The sequence below is a fragment of the Vicia villosa genome, unplaced genomic scaffold (assembly GCF_029867415.1).
Source record: "Vicia villosa cultivar HV-30 ecotype Madison, WI unplaced genomic scaffold, Vvil1.0 ctg.000893F_1_1, whole genome shotgun sequence".
Taxonomy (NCBI): Eukaryota; Viridiplantae; Streptophyta; class Magnoliopsida; order Fabales; family Fabaceae; genus Vicia; species Vicia villosa.
In genome coordinates this window covers 433,288-456,523 of record NW_026705402.1, presented here as the reverse complement: position 1 = coordinate 456,523, position 23,236 = coordinate 433,288, and the positions used below count along the sequence as shown (strand labels likewise).

Sequence of the window (23,236 nt, the reverse complement as noted above, 5' to 3'; positions counted from 1 at the left end):
AAATAAAAAATTAATTTGCAACGAAATAATTGTGTTCAAAGTATTAAATGGATAAAGATATGGCCAGCCAATCAATACCAGCCACGTGACAGTTTACATGGTGTTGAGTTTTCTCAACACCTCTCTCCTCCAACACACACTCAACACTCCATTAAACACCCCATTGCACTTGATTTTGTGGTGTTGAGTTTCATTAAACCAACCATTGTAAATGGTCTGAGAAAACTGGAAAAGAAAGTATTCTCTGTGGAAACATCCACATAAAACTCCACCGAATAAAATATCTAACGGACTCAATTAAACCAAAACAACTACAAATCCTTCATCACCTAACAAAGGGTCCCACTCCATAGCAAAATTAATCAGCACCCTTCATCACATCACATTCCACGTGTCAAAATCATGATAAAGTGCAACCCCTTAATTAAAACCCAAATACCCAAAAGAAAACAACAATAAAAAAACCCCTCTCTTTCTCTCTCTCTCTCTCTCTCTCTCTCTCTCTCTCTGCTATTTTTGAATTCTAAATCACTTTTTTGAGAGCGTTTTCGAAGATGAAGACGGAAAATCGTTCAAAAGAAGAAATTTCAACTTATCAAGAATGGTTCAATTTAGCAGACTCAGGTATCCATTGTTACACTCTTTCGTTTTCACTCATACATACATATACTTACTAATTCGATTCGGTATTTGACGTTAGATGGAGACGGACGCATAAGTGGAAACGAAGCTACGAAGTTCTTCGCACTCTCAAACTTGTCTCGTTCTCAACTCAAGCAGCTTTGGGCTCTTTCTGATACCAAACGACAAGGATTTTTAGGTTTCACGGAGTTTGTTACTGCAATGGAGGTTCTACATTTCTAACCTATGTTTATAGATTTAACAATTCTGTTTCCAGAATCTGATTTCGATTCGATTTGATTTTATCGAACAGTTGGTTTCGCTTGCACAAGCCGGATACGAACTTAATTCGAATTTACTAAAGATTCAATGTAAGTGTGCTTTCATATTGAAGATTGAATTTGAATCTCTAATTTCAATTTCTGTGTTTTGTTAATGAAACTGATTTGATCGTTTTAACTGGTTGTAGTGGATAAGGAAAATGTTAAACCACCTGTGATTGAAGGATTAGATACTTTAGTGGCAGTAAGCAGTGTTTTTCTATCACATTTGTGCTCAATTATTTAGATTATATAATTTTATTTCTAATGATTTGCTCTCTTAATGCATTTTTTCCAGCAAACTAAGAGTTTGACAATAACTGCTCCGCCTGAAGTGAATGGTTAGATTTGTAACTTATTCTTTTTATAATTATTCATGATGTTGTATTCTTCCGTTGATATTTGATTGGATTATTTTTATCAATAATATGCAGTGACTGTCCAGCCTCAACCATTTCTGCCTAACTCATGGTTTACTTCAAAATCAAAATCTTCAAAGAAAGTGAGTCTAGTTATACTTACTCACTTAATTTAATTGTCATGAAATTCATAATTGTGAGTTTCATACTTTGTTTGGCTATATGGTGTGATATGATTTCCATCTTGGTGAATAAGTTGTTGGTTCTGGCAATACATTATTTTATAGCAGATGAATTCTTTATTTATTTTTAATTTTTATTTAGAGATCATTATGTAATTGTGAGATCCTTGAAGCATGTCAACAAATTATGCTTGCTTTCATAATTACCTGAAGGAGTTGATGTAAAACATATACGAGTAGTTCACACTTATTGATTACATAAATTCACTTTCCTCAGTAAATATTGTTCTTATTGATTTATTTTGTTTCAAATATGGTTGGTAAGTGTTGTCAATTTGGTACACACTTCTATTAGGAACGTAGTATTTCATCTCATGTAGCTCCGTTCCTTTCTCATGTCCATTCGTTACTTTGATGAGATGAATCACGTATACAAACCAATATTTGGACCAATGTACACATGATGATTCAACATAAAAACCATTCAGAATGTGCTTTTGTGATTGATTTTTATCCAATACTAAGATCTACTTCATATATTCTTGATATTAATTTGTTGTTTATATTCTAAGCATAATAGTTTGCTTTTTCGTAGTTACCTCCCAATGCAGTTACATCAATAGTTGATGGCTTGAAGAGATTGTATATTGAAAGACTAAAGCCCTTGGAAGCCACTTATAGATATAATGATTTTGTTTCTCCATTGTTGGTAAGTGCCATTTGTACCAATTTATAAGTAAAACATGTCAAACAATTTCATATGTGGGTATATAAAGTGCTTTACTTAACACTTATCCATGCAAATATGATGATGTTAACTGTAAGAATGTATTGATTGCTTCCTTTCAGACCAACAGTGATTTTGATGCTAAGCCCATGGTCATGCTTCTTGGTCAATACTCTACGGGGAAAACAACATTTATAAAGCATTTGTTAAAATGTGATTATCCAGGTTGGTTGAATTCTGGTTGATCTAGCGGTTACATTGTTACATTTAATTCATTGAAAAAAATTGATGACCGAGGGACATAACTAGTTAAACTAATATACTGATCCTATATATTCTATCTTACGCTCTTTGGACAGGAGCACACATTGGACCAGAGCCTACAACAGATAGATTTGTTGTTGTCATGGTATGGAAAGTTTTTTTCTTGTTATTGTTACCATATTTATCTTCCATAGTTTGTGTTGTTTTGTGCTCTTGATTGTGTTCTTGGAGCTTGCTTCAAAACTAACCACCTTTTTTATTTATAGTCCGGTCCTGATGAAAGGAGTGTTCCTGGAAACACTATAGCTGTTGATGCTGACATGCCTTTTGGTGGCCTGACAACTTTTGGAGGTTCATTTTTGTCGAAGTTCCAATGTTCTCAAATGCCACATCCAGTGAGTTTTATTTGTGTTCCAAGTCAAATGTCTTTGTCAATATTTGTACTTTGAAATTGAATTAATTTTTTTCTCTTTAAGCTGCTGGATGAAATAACAATTGTGGACACTCCTGGTGTCCTATCTGGAGAGAAACAAAGGACACAAAGAAGCTATGATTTCACTGGTGTTGTATCTTGGTTTGCTGCAAAATGTGATGTCATTCTTCTTCTATTTGACCCGCATAAACTTGACATTAGTGACGAGTTCAAACGTGTAATTTCTTCATTACGTGGAAATGAGGACAAGATACGCGTGGTTTTGAATAAGTCAGACCAAGTGGATACTCAACAAGTAAGATGCATTGAAATCGATTGAACCAATTTATTTTATTTATACATCATTTTATTCAATGGTGTGCTAATTTTTGTTCAATTCATGTGTAACTGTAACATTTTAGCTTATGAGAGTTTATGGAGCGTTGATGTGGTCGCTAGGGAAGGTTCTAAATACTCCCGAAGTTTCACGTGTATACATCGGGTAGGTTTGTTATTTTTCAAATACATCAGATGAACCACTACTTTCCTAACAACTTACAAGTTAACCATTATTTTACCATATTGTGACTTGAACATACAAATAATAATTGCATGGATTTTGTTTATTTGGAGTTCTAGTTTTTAATCTAATAGTTTATTTTTAACATTTATTCCTGAAAATTTTATTCTCGACTTTTGCAGGTCGTTTAATGATAAGCGTACAAGTGAAGGATCTGTTGGTCCACTAGGAAAAAATCTCTTTGAGAAGGAACAGAATGATTTGTTGGCAGATTTGCTGGATATTCCAAAGAAGGCGTGTGATCGCAGGGTAGGTTGCTAATTTCGTATTATTTACGTGACTTGTTGGCGCAAATTGAATTGATTGAGTTGTATTTACATGACAAAGCACGGCATGCATATACTCCTGCTTATATATACTCCTTTCACATCTCAAATATTTGTTTTTATTGAACTGGTGCAGATCAACGAATTTGTGAAACGGGCTAGATCGGCGAAAATTCATGCATACATAATTAGCCATCTTAAGAAAGAGATGCCAGCAATAATGGGCAAAGCCAAGGCTCAGCAAAAACTTATTGATAATCTTGATAATGAATTTGCAAAGGTTTCTCCCCCCCTTCACTTTTTTATCTACTTTGGTTGCTTAATTTCTAAGTACTTTTCATTTATGTTTTACAAAAACAGATTCAAAGGGAGTACCATCTACCAGCAGGTGACTTTCCCAGTGTTGAGCACTTCAAAGAAGTTTTGAGTAGTTATAGCATCGACAAATTTGAAAAACTAAAGCCAAAAATGATTCAGGCCATAGATGACATGCTTGGATATGAAATTCCAGAGCTTTTAAAGAAATTCAGAAATCCTTATGATTAAAATGATTTTTTTTATCCATCATCATCATATATGTTTAATAAATGTAAGACTTTAATATTTGAATTAATCATTAAATAATTGTAGATGGTTTTATTTTCATTGGTTTATATTCTTATCATTTTAGTTTTGTATAACCTTAGCAGAAAGGGAAATTTTGAAAAAAAAGTGAGAAATGATATGCATTTAGAAGTAATCATTTTGTTTACTTCAATAATGTTTTTTTTACATTCAAATAAATCAAAGTAACAATTTATTAGTCATTTTTTATTTATTAATGTTTTCCCTACAATTTAATATTGTTTTGAATCTTTGTTTTGGTGGAATATCAATTTTTATGTAAGTAATAAATGAAAGTTTTATTTCACTTTAATATTTATGAAGTTACTCATATATTATCAAATTACTCATATATCAATGTTTTTTTATGAATCATTGTGTTATGTTATTATTATAATTATTATTATTATTATTATCATTATTATTATTATTATTATTTTATTATTATTATTATTATTTATTATTATTTATTATTATTATTATTTTATAATAAATTTTATAATAAAGAGAGCCTAAGTTCAAAGAAAAAATAATTAAATAATAATTCTAGGGACACCAGTCTCATTAGCATCCTTAATTAACAATTCTATGGAACATCTTGAAATTCTACATCATGGTGATTATCTCGACCAACTTTAATTAGAATGTCTGCACAAATATTAACTTTTTTATATCTCCAATCTTCAAACATTCTCACTAGTCACCACCCTCAGGATATAATTAATCAAAACATACCCTTCAACATCATTTGAGGGGACATCTTTAATGACTTCTGCCACCAACTTTGAGTCCACACAAATCTATACCTCTTGCGGCTCAAGTCTCCTAAGTCTTAAACCTCCTAAAACTTCCCAAAGTTTGACACAAAAGGCGCTACAAATTTCAACATTTTTGTAGTAACCACCAATGCAATCTCCTGAATTATTCTGGATAATACCGCCACAACCAGCTCCTTTCAAGACACTACTAGCTCCATTCGAATTAAGCTTGTACAACCCTCATCAAGAGCTTCCCAACACACCTCGATCAAGCTGCTCTCAACATTCATACCAATACAGCTACCAGCTTGAGCGCAAATTACTTTATCCTTCTTGTCATGAAAGTAATTGGATATTAGGGTCAAATGAAGTTCTCATCACGCATTTCTTTGTTCCTCCAAAACCACAAATTGTGACAACTAATCGTCCAATAATTACATCAATGTTCTGATTGTGTTATATTTAGCTTTATCCACTCATTGATATCAGTAGTAGTAAAATCCCACATGATATTACTTGGAACATTATCACTCCATAACTGTCTAGCTCTAGGACAGCTCCTAAGAACATGAAGAGTATTCTCACAAGCACAACCACACGGTTTACAATCTTCCCCTCCCATTTTTTTTTTCAAATTCTTGGCATAATTAGTTAATAATCGATCATGGACCAACAACCGCACAAACGACTTGATGCGCGCCGGAATTCTAAGGTTCCAAATACTTCTCCAGAAATCATTATCGCTATCTTACTCACCATCCCAAAGACTGTTATAGAAGTGTTTACCTGTTATCCTCTTATTACCAATCCCTCTCAAAACAACTTCATCGTTACCATATTCAATGCTAGGAGGAATCACCTCTTATAGAAGTGTTAAATGATTTGTTCGACAACCAATGATTCCAAACCTATCAATTCTAGCCACCATTAGATCCAACTAAGTCCTTTACCTTAGCATTTTGAAGATACTGAGGAATCTAACAATCTATGCTATTAACTTGCAACTGATATCAATCCATTAGTTCGACCAAAGTTGAATGGTGGCACCATCCCTAACAATCCAGCTCGTACAGTTTAAAGTCTCCTTCTTCTACTTGATGATACTCTTCCAAAGCTTATAATTTATCTCTTATGAAGTGCAATCAAGCATATTTGTCACGCTCATTGTTGGCATCACTCGCCTATTGATGAAATTGTTTGCCCTAGGTTAAACCACCAATCATCTGCATACGAACCTGGGATTCAACATGCCTAGCAACATGGAAACTTAGTCAAAGAGGATGACTTTTTTTTCCAAAAAGATAGGGGAAATATCTGTTTCCACGCTCTTGAATAGAGCGGAATGACTATCCTGGGTCCAAGAATCCAGACCCAATCAATCTCTAAATATCTCAACTACTAGGTTGAGAGGGAATACATTAAATTGGCTCAGAAATCTCATAGATACAGAGCTTCTTAACATCCATTGGCCAAATTAAATGTTAAGAAAAACATTAAGTTGTGATAATGTGGCATGTCAGCATGATAAAAGTCAAACTAGTGAGCCAACAAACGTTTTATAGTTGTATAATCTACTCCATTCAGAAACAAACGTTTTTTAGGGTTCGACCTTCATCTTCTTCATTTCTCATCATCTTCAAAATGTCTTTTCAATGTCAAAGTTTTTCAGCAGTGCTTCAATGTTAAAGAATCAAAGTTTTGGGACAGATGAATCTGTACTTAAAAGAAACAACAAGATGAGGTGTTTTTGCCATGTTCTTTGTACTGTGACAGACATAAATGGTTTGAACTATGGGAATAAATTTTAAGGATGGAGAAATTACACAAATCACATGGAAAGTGGTTTTAATTTTTTCAAATGATTAGGTCATAAAATTGTTGATGAAAGGGATCTCAAGATTGAATCCAAAAGAAAATAAAATGCTGATAAAAATACATTTTTAACAAATTCAAATATTAATACCTTTTAAAGAATGGAGATGAATAATTGTGATAAGTAATTGGACATCTTCTTTCATCTTCCTTTAATTGTGCAAGTCTTCTAAAAATTTCATCCTTTAATTGTGCAAGTCTTCTAAAAATTTCATCTTCCTTCAAACGCATATGTCTTTTGAGAATCTAGGGTTCGACGGTGTCTTCATCTTCTCTTTGTTTCTCTCATACGCATATGTCTTTTGAGAATCTAGGGTTCGACGTTGTCTTCGTCTTCTCTTCGTTTCTCTCGTATTATTTGTGTTTCAATTATTTGTTTATCAAATGAAATGAAGGATATTAGAGTTCATGGTGGTTCAATTGTTTCACAAATAATAATAATAACTTCAAACTAAAAAAATAAAAAATAAAAAGCCTTGTCAGATTACATAATATATCAACTAGATTGCCACATATCCCCAATTTAACGTTTTTCTCTCAAAATTTTACATAAGTAAACTTAACTAATAGAATAATTTTTTTTTAAAGGAGTAAATTTTACATAAGTTAAATCTTAAATTAAATTAAGGATCAAAGTAAAGACTAAAGTTTAAAACACCCCAAAATGTAGGATCTACAAACATATTTAACCCTCTAGAAATCTCAAAATTAACTGGAAATTTTATAAAGATCTTGAACTAAAACACTTAGCAATTAAATCATCCAACTTATCAATAATTTGTACCCAAAATAGGAAAGCTCATTATCTCCATGTTTGGCAAAGCACAAAAGAAGTAGCAGCACAAGTAAAAACTTAATTTAAGCCAACATTTACACAGCTTTATCATGCTAACATTGATAGTTTTCAATTTTTACAACTAGAACAGTGGCATAACAAAATAATATCAACTTAAGAATAAAACTTAACCAAGCATTGACAATTAATATTTGTCAATAAAACTACAATCCTTCTAGAAATCAACTCAAACATAATAAAGCAACTACTATGAACCCCTTTGGGTTCCTCTAGCTATATGTACATAAAATAAATAGAAAAATAACAATGCTCAACTTCGTGGATACTTTGATATCATATCACCAAACTGTTGTTAGTTTGGCCTTGATGATTCCTCACATAATATGGATTTGAATTTTTGTGGTAAGATATTCAACGCTTCACGCAGTCAGTATGTTGGTGGTCGTTGGATCGACACCGGAGTTAGTTCAGATATAATGTATGTTTTAATTTGAAAAAACTGAAATACTGATCTTAGAAATTAAATTGTCCGATCTCAATCCAATGGCCATCAACGAGCTAACTGTATGAATACGTAGATTGTTGACCGCAGCAAATCCAAATCTCACGTCATATCAATGAGGCGGTATTCTGATTATTAGGAAAATATTAGTAATCGACCATGCATCTTCTTCCAAAAGCGTGCATGTGGAAAGGAAATAATACTTATTCCATAGCATAGGATTTCCCCTTTGGTTTGTGCCAACTCAGTATTGTGACATCTATTTCCGAAGAAATAGAAAGCAAGGTAGGATTATACTAAACAGCAATGACATCGGCATTTTGGTTGTCTTCACAAGTTATGATAAGACCTTCAACGTTGGTTGGCAAAAGGAAGCGGCTCCATTGACAACCAGTTGAGGCAGGCTCTGTTGGAGGAACAATCATGAGCACATTCTCGTGTCGACGGACTACTCCCATCACACTTACTGTGCTGCCTTCTTTGATGTACCTGTACATTCCCAAATTAACCTTGTACCAAGTAACAAATAGAATCGAAACTGTAAAAGTAAATACCTAGGAGCATTAGGAAAATGGTAAATTACGCTCTTCCAATTGAAGTATCTAGACATCTTTCTTTTCATTTTTTTATTACTTAATATATGTTTTCCAGAGGATTTTCCTATGTTGTAAGGCAAAGAGCTCTCTTTTTGTTGGATAATTATTATCCAGAGATTTTCAGTTCCTATCAAACTAACTCAAACAGTAATCCATATAAGAATGAGAGACTGTACCCTTCCTTGAGGCGCATTATTCGATCATCAGTAGAGAGTTTGCGATCTGCGATCCAGCCTAAGAAGTTTGGAGATAACTCTCTGTTCTCCTTTGTAACATCAACAACAGTAGTGGGTTCCACGAAAGGAGAAACTTTGGCACCATAGCCTGCTTTCACTAATGCTCTTAACCCGGTCTGGAAATCTGATATGTAGAAGTCTGCTACGTATTTCTGCTCATAGAAAATTATAAGATTGTTGTCATTTATGCAGCGTAAGTGAGACAAACTCGCCATAGATTAATCAAGAAGCAAGACAAAACCAACCACGGAATTTTTTATATTTGGAGTTTATTGACTCTTAAAACAGGTATATACACAAGATAATTGCGCACCCAAATATCTTTGACCTGTGCATTTGAAGATAGGATCAATTTGAGATTCAAATCTTGAATTGAAAGACCTATTTCCAAATCATGAATTGAATTTTATTGCGAATCGTAAGAACAGTAAGATACATTACTAATAAAAAACGGGACATTTACAAGTAAAAATAAATGACATAAAACTATAAGCTGATATATTATATATGAACCTCAACAATTCATGTCACAAATCAAATGACAAGAAAAGTGGCTATATAGAATTGACAACAAAAAGAAGCTGACTACACTAAGTTTAGATAGTGATTCATGGAATGAATTGAAATCCATCATTCATCATAGCGAATCAAGATTCATCATAATGAATCAGGATTCAATATGACATTCATGTCCAAAAAAGACACATTAGAAATTCTTATAATTTGAGTTGAATTTTGCATCAAATCGATATAGGATATACGACTCACATACTATATTGTAAGATACTGATAACCAATCGTATAACAATAATCTAATGTTTTAGGTCTTTGTCCCGACAATATTTTTTAGGTCTTAGTCCTTGCATTTATGGCTTTCACATCTTAGGTAGATTGGTGCAGCTGCCGCTGAGCCGCACCAGTGATGGACAGTGGAGTAAGTGAGCATCTGCAGTACTCTTTTTGCTAACCCTATTTCATGGAATCAACAATTTCAGTTTCATTTGGCTTTGGTGTCGTAATATTTAATATGGATATGTATAGAAATATCTTATATTTAAAAAGTGAACATACAGTGGCGTCATTATATATCAACAAACTATATTTAGGGCTATAGATGTAAATAATACAGCTTTACAATCAACTGACACGACACCCCAAGATAAAGAATTGAAAAATAGCTTGCAAGCTTGCTAGTAATGGTTGATACCCAATTCTCAAGGAATCGGATACTGTCCTGAGATATAAAGTCTCCTTATATTTAGGCTTCTAAACAATATCTTACCTAAATTTAATTATTATTCCTTAAGCATCTCGTCATTTTATATTATGGCTGTCATTTGAATTAACAAAGGTCTATTGGTATCCGTGACGCCGGACTCTTATCAAATTGAGTACAATCCTCCCGTATCAGTACACACATAAAGTATCATTAAAGTAGTCAAACAAACTAACCTCAGAGTATCTAGAACCCCAAGTGAGGCATCGGTGTTTAGGATTTGCTGATTTTCCACCCCATCCTTTATATTCATATAACTCTGTGGAGACATATACACATCTAGATACTCTTTGATAAGATGACTCCAAAGGAATACTGCCACAAGTTACAACCTACAGAAAGGGGAAAAAAAATAAGTATAAAAATATACAATACAATAGAGTCATGCCAAGTTCTTCCCCTCCAGCCAACGCTATTGAAGTCTATAGTTCTCACTTATATCACTCCAGAACTATAACAATAAGGTGTCAGCTCAACAGTTAGGAGTTTGACCTTGTAATCTCAATGGAATAAGTTCAAATCCCTTTGGGGACTGTTGTAAAACAACCATTAGTGCCACTTTAACTAATAATAATTTCCAAAAGACAAAACTATATTGATAAGGAAACAGTGCCATATAAGGTGTTTAAAAGAAAGTGCCATATAAGACAGTAAAAGCTTGCAGTTTTTAGGGAGGAACAAAATGTATGGAACATGACCATATGACTCATAGGACAAACACGCATAGAATGCAGTATAGGACATAATGATCAACCCAAACAGACGAATCCCTTTTGAGTACTTCACAATGCTAATATAAAGAAATCAAATGAGAATTAAGAGTATGTGAGTACATCCTATTCAAGAAATAAGATAAAACATCTGCAGCACTAATGCCTTTGATCGAAAGCGTGTCCAGTGTTTGGTGTCCGTCACAACAAAAAATCATGTCATTGCATTCAATTAATTAATTTTCTTAAATAATTACAACTGTCATGTTCGATGTTCGTTTATGTGCTTCATTGACAAAAACAACTAAGAACGTAATTCAAAAATGTCTAGCAAAGGATTTTTTTCCTGCAACATGCTACTTAAATGGCCACATGAAAATATTAGGTGTGAAGAGTAATTCAAAAATGATTACATAAATGCCATTCAATTCTACAGCAATGTGAACTTCCCCAAAATATCACAAAACAACAGAACCCATAAAGCCAATGTTAATAACTTAATTTGTAAAACAATTTTTTTCACATGGCATGCATTTCTGGTACCACAACAACCAAGCCTTATCCCGCTAAATGCGGTCGGCTACATGGACCAACTTTCGTCATAATGTTCTATCCAGATCATTAATCTCTATATCTTTCTAAATAACTTCTCTTATAGTTTTTCTAAGTTTTCCTCTACTTCTATTTGACTCCTCTCCACCTGATCTACTCTCCTAATCAAAGAATCTTCAGATCTTTTCTTATGACATGGCATGCATTTTTGGTAACAAAGCAAAAAGCTTCCTAATTATAACATTCTTAGAGAAGCAAATATCTGATCCTTATTTAGTTAAATTGACCACATAAATGCACATCAAACAACATTATCATTCCTTAACATCATCTACACGCCTAATTCAAGTAGTCACCATAATCACCCCTTTAAGTGGAATAAGAAAAACATTGCCCCCTTTCAAGTCATGATTTTTGTAATACCAATAATAGAGCAAATCTATACATTATAAACATCATTTACTGGCTATGCTTTTTTACCAAAAGCAAAATTCAGTAGCTTAAATACTGATATTGGACATTCCAGCAACCCCTACATAGATAGAGCCATCCATGTATTGGTCAACTACAAACGAAAAGTCTCAATCAAACATCAAGACAAATTCATTCCCCATCATATATTAGTATCAAACCCATACCAAGAAAATCTCATACCTAACAACAAATTAATAAATTATTTGAATATAATAAACAAACCAACCTCTCCACACACACGCTCCAAGAATAGAAAGTGTGACCAAAATTAAACATAAACAATGTGAACATTAAAAAATAAGATACCAAAGATTAATAAATTATTTTATCAAAATTATGATGATTCTGCAAAAGAGAATTACCCCAGTAACCTTAACATACTGTCCATCAGTGGCACCTCTAAGTTCAGCATCAGGGTACCTTTTAACAAACCCTAAAAGTCCTTTTCTTCCCCAAACACAATTCCAAGTAATCAAAACAACAACAGGCACAATAACCCCTCCAAGTGCAAACAAGATCACAGCCTTCTTCACAGCCACCATCAAAAACACACCAACAAGCAAACACATTGCAACCACCACCATAAAAATCCACACCACCGACCTCGAAACCCTAAACCCAACTTTCACTTCATCGCCCAAACTCGTCACCGCCGAACCATAAACCGCCTTCCCACCCCCAACCGAACCGGGTTGCTCCAGCTGACCCGACCGCCTACTCACATTAATCGGACCGGATCCCACTGGCCCCGACGTTATCAACCCAGTCGGCTGCAACGCTATCGGTCCAGAGCCAGTTGATTTCCTCGAAATATTACCCGAACCGCTATTCCTCCCAATTTGACCCGAACCGCTGTTCCTCCCAATTGGACCCGAGTTCGGCCTGGATCTCGCCTGGCCGCCACTGTTGTGGGTCGAGGAAGAAGATTTGGGATCCAATCCCGGAATATCAAGCATTTTACCAAGCTCACCGGATTTCTTCGGGTCACCGCCGGTGTACGGAACAGAACGCGACGACATTGTCGGTAACCGCTCCTTCGGCTGTTCGGGTCGACCCGAGACATAGAGTCCACTGCTTAACTGATGCGAAGGGATTCGAGTCCCCATTGAGAAAGCGAGAAGCTTTCAAAGAGTGCGAAACTCTTTTTCTTCTTCTTCTTCTTTTTTTTTTTTGGTAGTTACTGTTACACTGTTTTTGATGCGAGTGAGTGTGTGTGAGTGAGTGAAGGTAAGAAGCACTACTAAGTGGGAAGGTTCAACAGAATTATAGAAATGGGAATCAGTTTTCTGGAAATGACGTATATATCCCTGTTTTGACAAAGTGCTTGTAACACAATGTTGTGCTAGTTGGGGGTGAGATGGGTAAATCAAAATTTGTTGTTTCGCGTTTTTTTCTCTCCCACGCTTTGATTATTTTTACATTGTTACCCTTTTTATTAATGTATCTTTTTGTTTTCCTTTTTATTCTTTTTAAACAAACTTTATATCTTTTCTCTTGCTTTACTTTCTGGCTGCACCTTATCTCCTAAATACGGTAATGATTAATAATTTAATAACGTTGAATGTTGATGTTCCACACTCTTTATTTTGGATAGAAAATTGTGTTGCAGGAGTAAGACTCATGATTTTTTTTTCAAAATGCATATCTGAACTCTTGGCACCGGAATCTCCGATCGACAAAGAAGGAATTGGAATTGCTCTACCATCTAAATGATTTTTTTTTATTATTTGTCGCATTTTTTATTATCATTAGCTAAACGAGGAAAACTAGTAATCTAATCAATTAACTACCATCTATAAAGGAAAAGTTCAACTAACAAATTTGTTATTAGCATAACCAACTTGTAACTATTTTATATTCATTTTCCTTGAGTGTTATACCCCTACAAGTTGGAGGATAAATATCTATCATCCCTAAATTGGATAGTAACAAGTGGAATGGTTATGATAAGAGTGGTTTAGTGAAGAAATATTCAATATGATCTTTAGAGGAAACAAGCAAGAGTTTGAGGATGCTAACTTGGAGTTTTTCACGAATAAGATGGCAATCAATTTCCAAATGTTTAGTGCGCTTATGGAACACGGGATTCGCGTCAACGTGAAGTACACTAAGGTTGTCACAGTATATAACATGTAGCTTGGAGGAATTAGTATTGAGATCTTCAAGCAAATTCAAAAGCCATTGGAGCTCACATGTTGTTGTAGCTAATGTATGATATTCACCTTCTGAATATGATCTGAAAATAGTCAATTGCTTCTTTGTGAACAAAAAATGAGAGACTTGCCTAAGAAGAAGCATTGACCCGATATTGATCTTCGTTCTTAGTGAACAAGGAATGGTTTGCATTGGCTTGTGTAACCATTATGAATAAGTATTGAAGTGAGATTTTCATGCCATTTTCTGTTGGCTTGCTAATGGCCATATAATTTTTTTTGAGCTTGCACACTTAATTTTGCCTTGGAAGATTGATACCAAGAGGAATGAACATGTAAACTTCTTCTTGGAGATCACCATGAATAAAAGCATTGTTCACATCTAGTTGATGAATGAACTAATTGTTTATGGAACTAATTATACATATATGTCTAGAATAATATGTATGATGTTAAAAATGGTACAAGAAACATGCATAAGCGGAAAATGACAAAAATTAAAATCATATACAAATTAACTCTTCAGATAAAATGTATAAATTAGCTTGTATATAACAATACACATCAGAAAGATAATATTTGTTGAGGTAATCCTCCCATCTGCTCGTCCACAATCTTCAATGTGAACCATCTAACGATTATTCTACTTCTAACCTGTTCCTGAAAAAAATTTAAGAGGATTGGGGTGAGATTACTAACTCTCAGAAAGTTCCCCTATCTTATGGGTTCACTCGGTTCTACAAGTTGCATGCATTCAAAACGGATCCACCGTGGATCTAAGGTTTTCCCCCACAGTCGGGTACAAATACACATATGAGATAATATCGTCATTGGAAGTGCCATAATTAACCAATGAGATAACAATAAGCACACAAACAAAACACACAAGTATGCAGACCCGTACTGTGTACGAGGAATCCAGAAGCACGTTAATGCCTCAATCACCTTCGGTGAGTTACCCCTATACATCGTGTCAAGAGACTTGCACAAGACCACCGTACAATGAATCCGATGAAGACAATGTAATTGACGCCTACTTGGCTACACAACCTTATCCGTGACGATTTATTGCAATGACTTCCTATGTGGTGTCACTACCCCCATTAATCATATATGCAGGCGATTAACCAAATGCGAAAACACCTACATGTCAGTACAAGCCCATCGAGTAAAAGCATAATGACATTGCCTATGTTGTACCACTAGAGGTGAGTTAAACCGAAGCGATATTGCCTACATGACATTGCAACCCCATCATACCAAGAACACAAATGTTTTATCCATTGGAGGCTCACCATTAACAAGACCTTCATTAGTACACCACAATGATAGCTCAGGTGTGTACGACTTAGTAGCCAGGTCTGCTCCGATTCAAGCATACAATGAGTGGAACACAAGATTGGCCTAAACTGGATAACATGCCATGTTTCCCCAGTCAGTACTCTCATTAGCACACATGATTCTCCTAAACAGGGTGTCATGTCAGGTTTGCCCTATCAGTGCTCCTCATAAGTAAACATGATTCACCTAAACTGGATGACATGCAAGGTTTACCCTATTAGTACTCTCATTAGCACACATAATTTTCCTAAATTGAGTGTCATGCTAGGTTTGCCCTATCAGTACTTCACAACACAATAAAATCAGAAAATAAGGCATGTAAACATAACATATTAACATAATGCACTTCCTTTGCATACATACATACATACATACATACATACATACATACATACATACATACATACATACATACATACATACATACATGCATACATACATACATACATACATACATACATACATACATACATACATACATACATACATACATACATACATACATACATACATACATACATACATACATACATACATACATACATACATACATACATACATACATACATACATACAAGTAACATAAGTGATCATATCATACCATTAGGCATTCACTTATCATATTCCATAACTGAACTAAATGCATTATATTTAAACATATTCTTAAAGAGCATTAAAATACCTTTCCAACGCTTCTGACCGAGCTTCATTTCGAGTTGTAAAACTCAAGTTATGGTCGAAATAATAAAATATCATTTTTAATTAGTGAGCAATCGATTGCACCACTAGTGCAATCGATTGCACTGCTAAAAAGAAGAAAAAACACATTTTTCACAGTGAGAAATCGATTGCACCACTACAGAAATCGATTGCTTACTGAACCAAAGCCAAAAATGACATATTTCTTGCATAAAATCAATCCAAAGGTATTTTACTCATACCCTAAGTCTTCCCAAATGAAACCTAAGTAATTTTGACCGTAGAAACATGCAATTGACATTTTAAAACATAAATTCATGGATCAATCAAGCATGCAATTCATGTTCATCTCATAATAACTCCCAATTTTCAACAATTAGTCACACATGCAAGGATTCAATCCCAATCTAATCCCACGCATATAATTGTTCCCAATTTCCTACCTAAGTCTTATCTAATGGAACTCACCTTGCATCAAAGGAGGTTAAGACGATGATAAAAAATTTATTGAGTTTCATGCTTAGACAAAATTCCACTTCAAAGTCCATCAAATCTGTAGCTCTTTAATACCCACTTTCAGCATGAAATCCCAAACTTCAATCACGTTTATCTCCTTCAATACAGACATGCAAGCAACAAAATTTATATGCAAATTGAAGGAATTTTGGCAAGCTTTCCGAAAATTATAGGATCACCTAAATCGAAGTTACGAGCAAGAAGTTATTACCTGTTGTGCTCTATAATTTTTGTGATCAGATTACCATATGGAAAACATACTTCTTTTCTTACTTCCCCCCATGTATTCGATTACTTGTTTTTCCTAGTTCACCTTGATTTTGTTTTCTATTATCCATACAACTTCAACATCGAATCGGGTTATGAAACTAAAGTTTCTTTTTCTTGGGATGTATCCATAAATGAATGGATTTGGTATGAAGGGTGATGAGTTCTCTATAAGAGAGGATGCAACAGTCTTGTTATTGAACTTGTATCCTTTATCTTTATATTCAAGGATGATATCTTCATAATGAAGATCTAAAATTTTCCAAACTCTTCTACTAACAGAATTATCATATTCCTTTTTACTTCAGAGTGTACTATTTCATCAGTGAGGTTGAGATTTGAGAAGAACATATTAACTAATGATGGATAAACTTTTCTTTAGGGGATGTAGATAAAGGTGGATAGGTTAAACTCTTTAAATGTTTTAAAGAACTCACAATGTCTAAAGGCTTTTGAATCCCAGGTGTGAAACCTTAGAAGGGTTTGGTTGGAGAACTTTTAGTAAAATCTCACTTCTTGTTGCTTGATGGTGAATAAATTAGGAACAAGCTAGTTGAAAAGCTTAAATTTTTGGGAGCCATGATAATTTTGAGAAAATAATCTCACACTCACTAGATTTGAAAGAAAATATGCAATGCAAAGAAGTGAAGGATGAATACCTATTTATGGTGACCCTTCTAATGATTTTGACCGTGTAGTTCTGACAAGAAATTAATGGATATTTTGCTGATTGAAAATCAAAACAAAATCTTTCCAAATTGAGTGTGCCAATCAATTAGCTAAGAGCTCCAATCGATTGGTTTATCAAATATTTATGGATTTTGAACTTTCATCATCAATGTTGATAGTTGATTGCCTTGTATCACGGGTTTGGCTTGGATTTGATCTGAAGATATTTGCGCCAAGCTCTTCCAATCGATTTCCGTAATATACCAATTATTTTCATTCATGAGTCTTCTTGGTGCATTTTGGTCCTTGTGCTAATTTTATCACTTTTCTACACCTCTATTCAACCTTCGTTTGCACCTCCTTTCTATAAAACACTCAGAATCTTATCTTTTTTGTTAGTAAATAAAATTTATTGAGATGATCAAAATTAAAACCACTATTTTTAAAGGATTAATCGAATTTTCCGATCATTTAAACCTTAAAATAGTGTACTACCTCTAATTATTAAGAGGCTTAGATAAAACTTTACCTTTAATGGGAACACCAATCATATTATGGTATGTCCTCCTCTATGTATCGTTGGATGCGAGCGTTGGTAAAAACAACGAGATGGATAAATCCATTATAAATATGTACACTCAATGTACTATGAGGTTAACTGATCACTAAGGATCATAAATGTTGAGACACCCTCAACAACATTTTCTTTGACCATCATACATTCTTGGATCAAAGGCTTTAAATCATTGTATTCTTAAAAGTATACTACTTTTGCCTTGTAAATCTTGATTTAATGTAAGCTAAGACATTGTGCTGCAAAGCATACCTACAAAACACACTAAGCTTTCACATTTGATACTCAAATTTTCTCTGGTCCAGGATGATTAGTTTTTCCAAAAGCTTTAGGATTATTACTTTTAAAAAATTTCAATTTATCAAAATAAAATGACTCTAAATGGTTTGTTCTTTTGTAGTTTATGCATTTATAAACTGTACGATTCTTTTTCTCTATACTTTTAATAAGTTTTCTATCCTTTTTTAACCGTAGTCCATTTTTATTTACTGAAGATCTTTACCTTGATTGGATCAAGTTAAACTTTTCTTCCCCTTGAATAAACTTACCTAAGGTTTCATGTAACTCGTCTACTTCCTTTTTAAACGAGACACGAGTCTCACAAGATTCATTTTAGTTTCTAATTTTAGTTATTTCTAACTATTTATTGCTTTCTTCAAAAACCTTTAAATATTCCTTAAGGTCCGAGTTGCGTTATCTAATTTTATCATTTTATTAACCAACTCAAAAATAATTCTAAACAATTGTTTATAGGAAGGTTTAGTTACCTTAACGTTATCTTCCTCGTAGGATGCTCTCAAGCATACTTTATTTTTTCCGTCGAAAGAAGTTTCTTTTACGGTTCTCCCCGAGGTTGATTTTTCTCCTTATTTTCTTCTTTCAAAGATTTCTCTTGAATATACTTCTTCTTCATGATTTCTTACACATGAGATTCCCTCATTTAATGTCGAATCTTGTGAAAATTGTTCAACTATTGAGTATGTTCTTTCAAAGGAGACCATTGATGAAGTTGTTGATTCTTCAGTTTTTGTATCTTCATATTTAAGTAATTGAATTAGCTCATTCAAATTTTCAATAACTTTCTTCTTCTTGGATTTTTCATGAAAGTTGTGAAGGTTCCCCTTTTTCGATTTAAGGATTCGATTAGATTTACAATTCTTAGCTCTTAAATATTAGTTAGTGACAAACGTTATGTTCTGGTCTGGGCCGAGCAGGCCCAACACTTACATTAAGGCCGAGCAGGCCCAATCCCTTGCCCATGCCGAATAGGCTCAATCACTCCAGGCCCAATCCCTTGCCCAGGCCGAACAGGCCCAATCACTCCAGGCCCAATAATGCCTCTAGTAGCCATTATGAAGTCAACTCCATGTAAGACTACGTGGTCAAACCAACTGCGATGGATTTGGGCAACTCCCTTCGAAACCTACGCCATGCTCATCCAAAACGTGAAGTTACTTGCTGACTTAACCCTAACATAGTGGGTTCTGGAAATTTCGTAGCATGTGGGCCTCCAATTGGATTTGGCCCAATTAGGGAACCTTGGCCCAGCGTTGGGGGCTATAAATACCCATTTTCAATAGAAGGTCGGGTATTCATTCATTCTCTCATAAACCTTGTGCTTGCTCTCTCTCTAATTTCTTTCTCACTTTGGAATCAGAGTGTCTTGTAGGTACACCCCCTCCAATTCTTCAAGTCCATCGAAGATGACTGTGACGATCCACTCTGATCAGGTAAGATCACGTTCCAATACAATTTCCAATTTTTCTAAACTTTGAAAAATACTTAGGACTAGCATCTTCTTAGCCTCGTTTGTTCATCTCCTCTTGTTTGATACTTGGAGAAACTCCATAAATTATTTCAAGAGTATCCCACATTTCCTTGGCAGTTTTACACTGATGAATATAAAATAATGTAGTGTCATCTAGAGACATTTTAATAAAGCTTTTACTTTTGAAATCTATTTCAAATATTCTCTTTTCTTCTTTGGTCTAGAGGGAATCAAGTTTATCTATTACTTCGTAATTTACATGGTGAGTAGGAATAAATGGACAATTGATTAAAGTTTGCAACAATTAAAAATTAATGCTTAGAAGAAAAATTGTAAACCTATCTTTCCATAATTCCAATTTCATACTATTAAAAGGTGGAGTTGTTTTTAGAAAAGATCTCTTATTGGAAATCATCTTCCTCTTGAGGCAATTAGTCTTTAAAAAAGAGTTAGATATGATGCTACTTTTTGAGCATGTGACTTCACACACAAGAAATTGGGGGGGGGGGTGAATGGCGTGTTTCAGAAAACTTGAGTTTGAAAAAAAATTTAGGAACAAAATTAGAGTTTGAAAACATTTTAGAAACGTTTTTGAATTAATGCACCAAAAAATAATATTTAGTGCTAAATAAACTTAAGAGTTTTTAGTAGGTTGAACTCTCGAACCCACTTTTACAAGGAAAATGAAGCTTCTAGCTAACTTCCAACCGAATGATGAACATAGAGAGAAGCTAAAAGTCATCCTTCGGAATAATGGATCATAGCGGTAAGTCTTCTTTCCATAAAAAACTTGAAGCGGTTAGTGTTAGAACAAGATTTGTTCTGATCAATATTCTTAGCTTTGATGATAACAAGGATATGAATTTTGTGTGAGATAATGTGGTACTCTAATACATTGCAATTTCCTTTTCAGGAAATATATAAAGAGTATGCACAAATCAGTGCTCAGAAGCTTTGTCTCAGAAGGTTCAGTATGCAACATCAGAACATGGTCTGGCAAGACATCAGAAGATGGTCAAGGCAGAATCAGAACATGGGTCTATGGAAGCATCAGAAGAACTTGAGATCAGAAGCAGAAGCACTGAAGTTCTCATGGTATCACGCTCAGAAGCACTTCAAGGTCAGAAGACAAGAAGATGCTATGCACCAAGCTGTTTGACTCTGATGATATTCAAACGTTGTATACACAAACATCAGATCAGAAGAAAGTACAGGTGGCAGGCTACGCTGACTGACAAAAGGAACGTTGGAAGCTATTAAAGGCAATGCCAGTAGACACAGCGTGAACAAGGCTCGAGGTAGTTGACAAAAGCGTGAAACATTAAATGCAATGCTGTACGGAACACGCAAAGCATTAAATGCTCCCAACGGTCATCTTCTCAAGTGCCTATAAGTATGAAGTTCTGATGAGAAGCAAGGCTACCAATTCTACACCTATTCTGTGAATATTAACTTGCTGAAACGCTGTTCAAACTCAAAGCTCAGAAACTTCATCTTCATCAAAGCTCACTACATTGCTGTTGTAATATATTAGTGAGATTAAGCTTAAACGTTAAGAGAAATATCACTGTTGTGATTATAGCTTTTCAGAAGCATTGTAATACTCTTAGAATTGATTACATTAATTTGTAAGTAACTAGAGTGATCAAGTGTTGATCAGGATACTCTAGGAAGTCTTAGCTTGTGTCTAAGCAGTTGTATTTAGAGTGATCACGTGGTGGTCAGGATACTCTAAGAAAGTCTTAGCTTGTGTCTAAGCATTTGTTCCTAGAGTGATTAGGTTGTGATCAGGATACTCTAGAAGACTTAGTCGTGGGCTAAGTGGAAAACCATTGTAATCTGTTGCGATTAGTGGATTAAATCCTCAGGTGAGGTAAATCACTCTGTGGGGGTGGACTGGAGTAGTTTAGTTAACAACGAACTAGGATAAAAATAACTGTGCAATTTGTTTTTATCGTTCAAGTTTTTAGACTACACTTATTCAAACCCTCCCCCCCTTTCTAAGTGTTGTTCTATCCTTCAATTGGCATCAGAGCGCCGGTTCTAAGGTGCAAGCACTTAACCGTGTTTAGAAAAGATTCAGGAAGAGAAAAACGCTTCAGTAAAAGATGGTTGGTCAAATTCCAACAGATCCACCTGCATCTACATCTGGCTCTACTGAGCAATACAATGGTAACAATGGTTATACTAGACCACCAGTATTTGATGGTGAAAAATTTGAATACTGGAAAGATAAACTGGAAAGTTACTTTCTTGGTCTAGATGGTGAACTATGGGATCTTCTGATGGATGGTTACAAACATCCAGTGAAAGCTAGTGGCGTAAGGCTTACCAGGCAAGAAATGGATGATGATCAGAAGAAGCTTTTCAAGAATCATCATAAATGTAGGACTGTTTTGCTGAATGCTATCTCTCATGCTGAGTATGAGAATATATCTAACAGGGAAACTGCCTATGATATATATGAGTCATTGAAAATGACCCATGAGGGAAATGCTCAAGTCAAAGAGACCAAAGATCTTGCTCTAATCCAGAAATATGAAGCCTTCAAGATGGAGGATGATGAAGATATTGAGAAGATGTTCTCAAGATTTCAAACTCTAACTGCTGGATTGAGAGTTCTGGATAAAGGCTACACCATGGCTGATCATGTAAAGAAGATCATCAGAAGCTTACCCAGAAGATGGGGTCCAATGGTGACTGCATTCAAGATTGCCAAGAATTTGAATGAAGTTTCTTTGGAAGAGCTTATCAGTGCCTTGAGAAGCCATGAAATAGAGCTGGATGCAAAAGAGCCTCAGAAGAAAGGTAAGTCTATTGCATTAAAATCTAATGTTAAAAAATGCACTAACGCTTTTCAGGCTAGAGAAGAAGATCCTGAAGAATCAGAATCTGAAGAAGAAAATGAACTGTCCATGATCTCCAGAAGGGTAAACCAACTCTGGAAGAGCAAGCAAAGGAAGTTCAGAGGCTTCAGAAGTTCAAAGAGATTTGAACATGGAGAATCTTCTGGTGACAGAAGATCTGACAAGAAGAAGGCTGTCTGCTATGAGTGCAATGAGCCTGGACATTACAAGAACGAGTGTCCAAAACTTCAGAAGGAGAACCCCAAAAAGAAGTTTCATAAGAAGAAAGGTCTTATG

At 34.6% G+C, this 23,236-nt stretch overlaps 2 protein-coding genes across 2 annotated transcripts; one reads left to right on the top strand and one right to left on the bottom strand.

Moving 5' to 3' along the window:
* Positions 1 to 471: 471 nt before the first annotated feature.
* On the top strand, positions 472 to 4,462 carry LOC131631986 (EH domain-containing protein 2-like). The gene is made up of 15 exons (XM_058902750.1): positions 472 to 624; positions 701 to 849; positions 935 to 992; positions 1,091 to 1,146; positions 1,240 to 1,282; positions 1,376 to 1,443; positions 2,078 to 2,191; positions 2,332 to 2,434; positions 2,569 to 2,618; positions 2,740 to 2,868; positions 2,950 to 3,201; positions 3,308 to 3,387; positions 3,588 to 3,714; positions 3,868 to 4,011; positions 4,092 to 4,462. Exons 1-15 carry the CDS (start codon positions 555 to 557, stop codon positions 4,275 to 4,277), a joined length of 1,629 nt encoding a protein of 542 aa, XP_058758733.1. The 5' UTR covers positions 472 to 554; the 3' UTR covers positions 4,278 to 4,462.
* A 3,355-nt stretch (positions 4,463 to 7,817) lies between these two features.
* On the bottom strand, positions 7,818 to 13,358 carry LOC131631985 (uncharacterized membrane protein At1g16860-like). The gene is made up of 4 exons (XM_058902749.1): positions 12,469 to 13,358; positions 10,547 to 10,702; positions 9,035 to 9,246; positions 7,818 to 8,751 (listed from the first exon to the last, which is right to left on the bottom strand). Exons 1-4 carry the CDS (start codon positions 13,210 to 13,212, stop codon positions 8,559 to 8,561), a joined length of 1,305 nt encoding a protein of 434 aa, XP_058758732.1. The 5' UTR covers positions 13,213 to 13,358; the 3' UTR covers positions 7,818 to 8,558.
* Between the last annotated feature and the right edge of the window lie 9,878 nt (positions 13,359 to 23,236).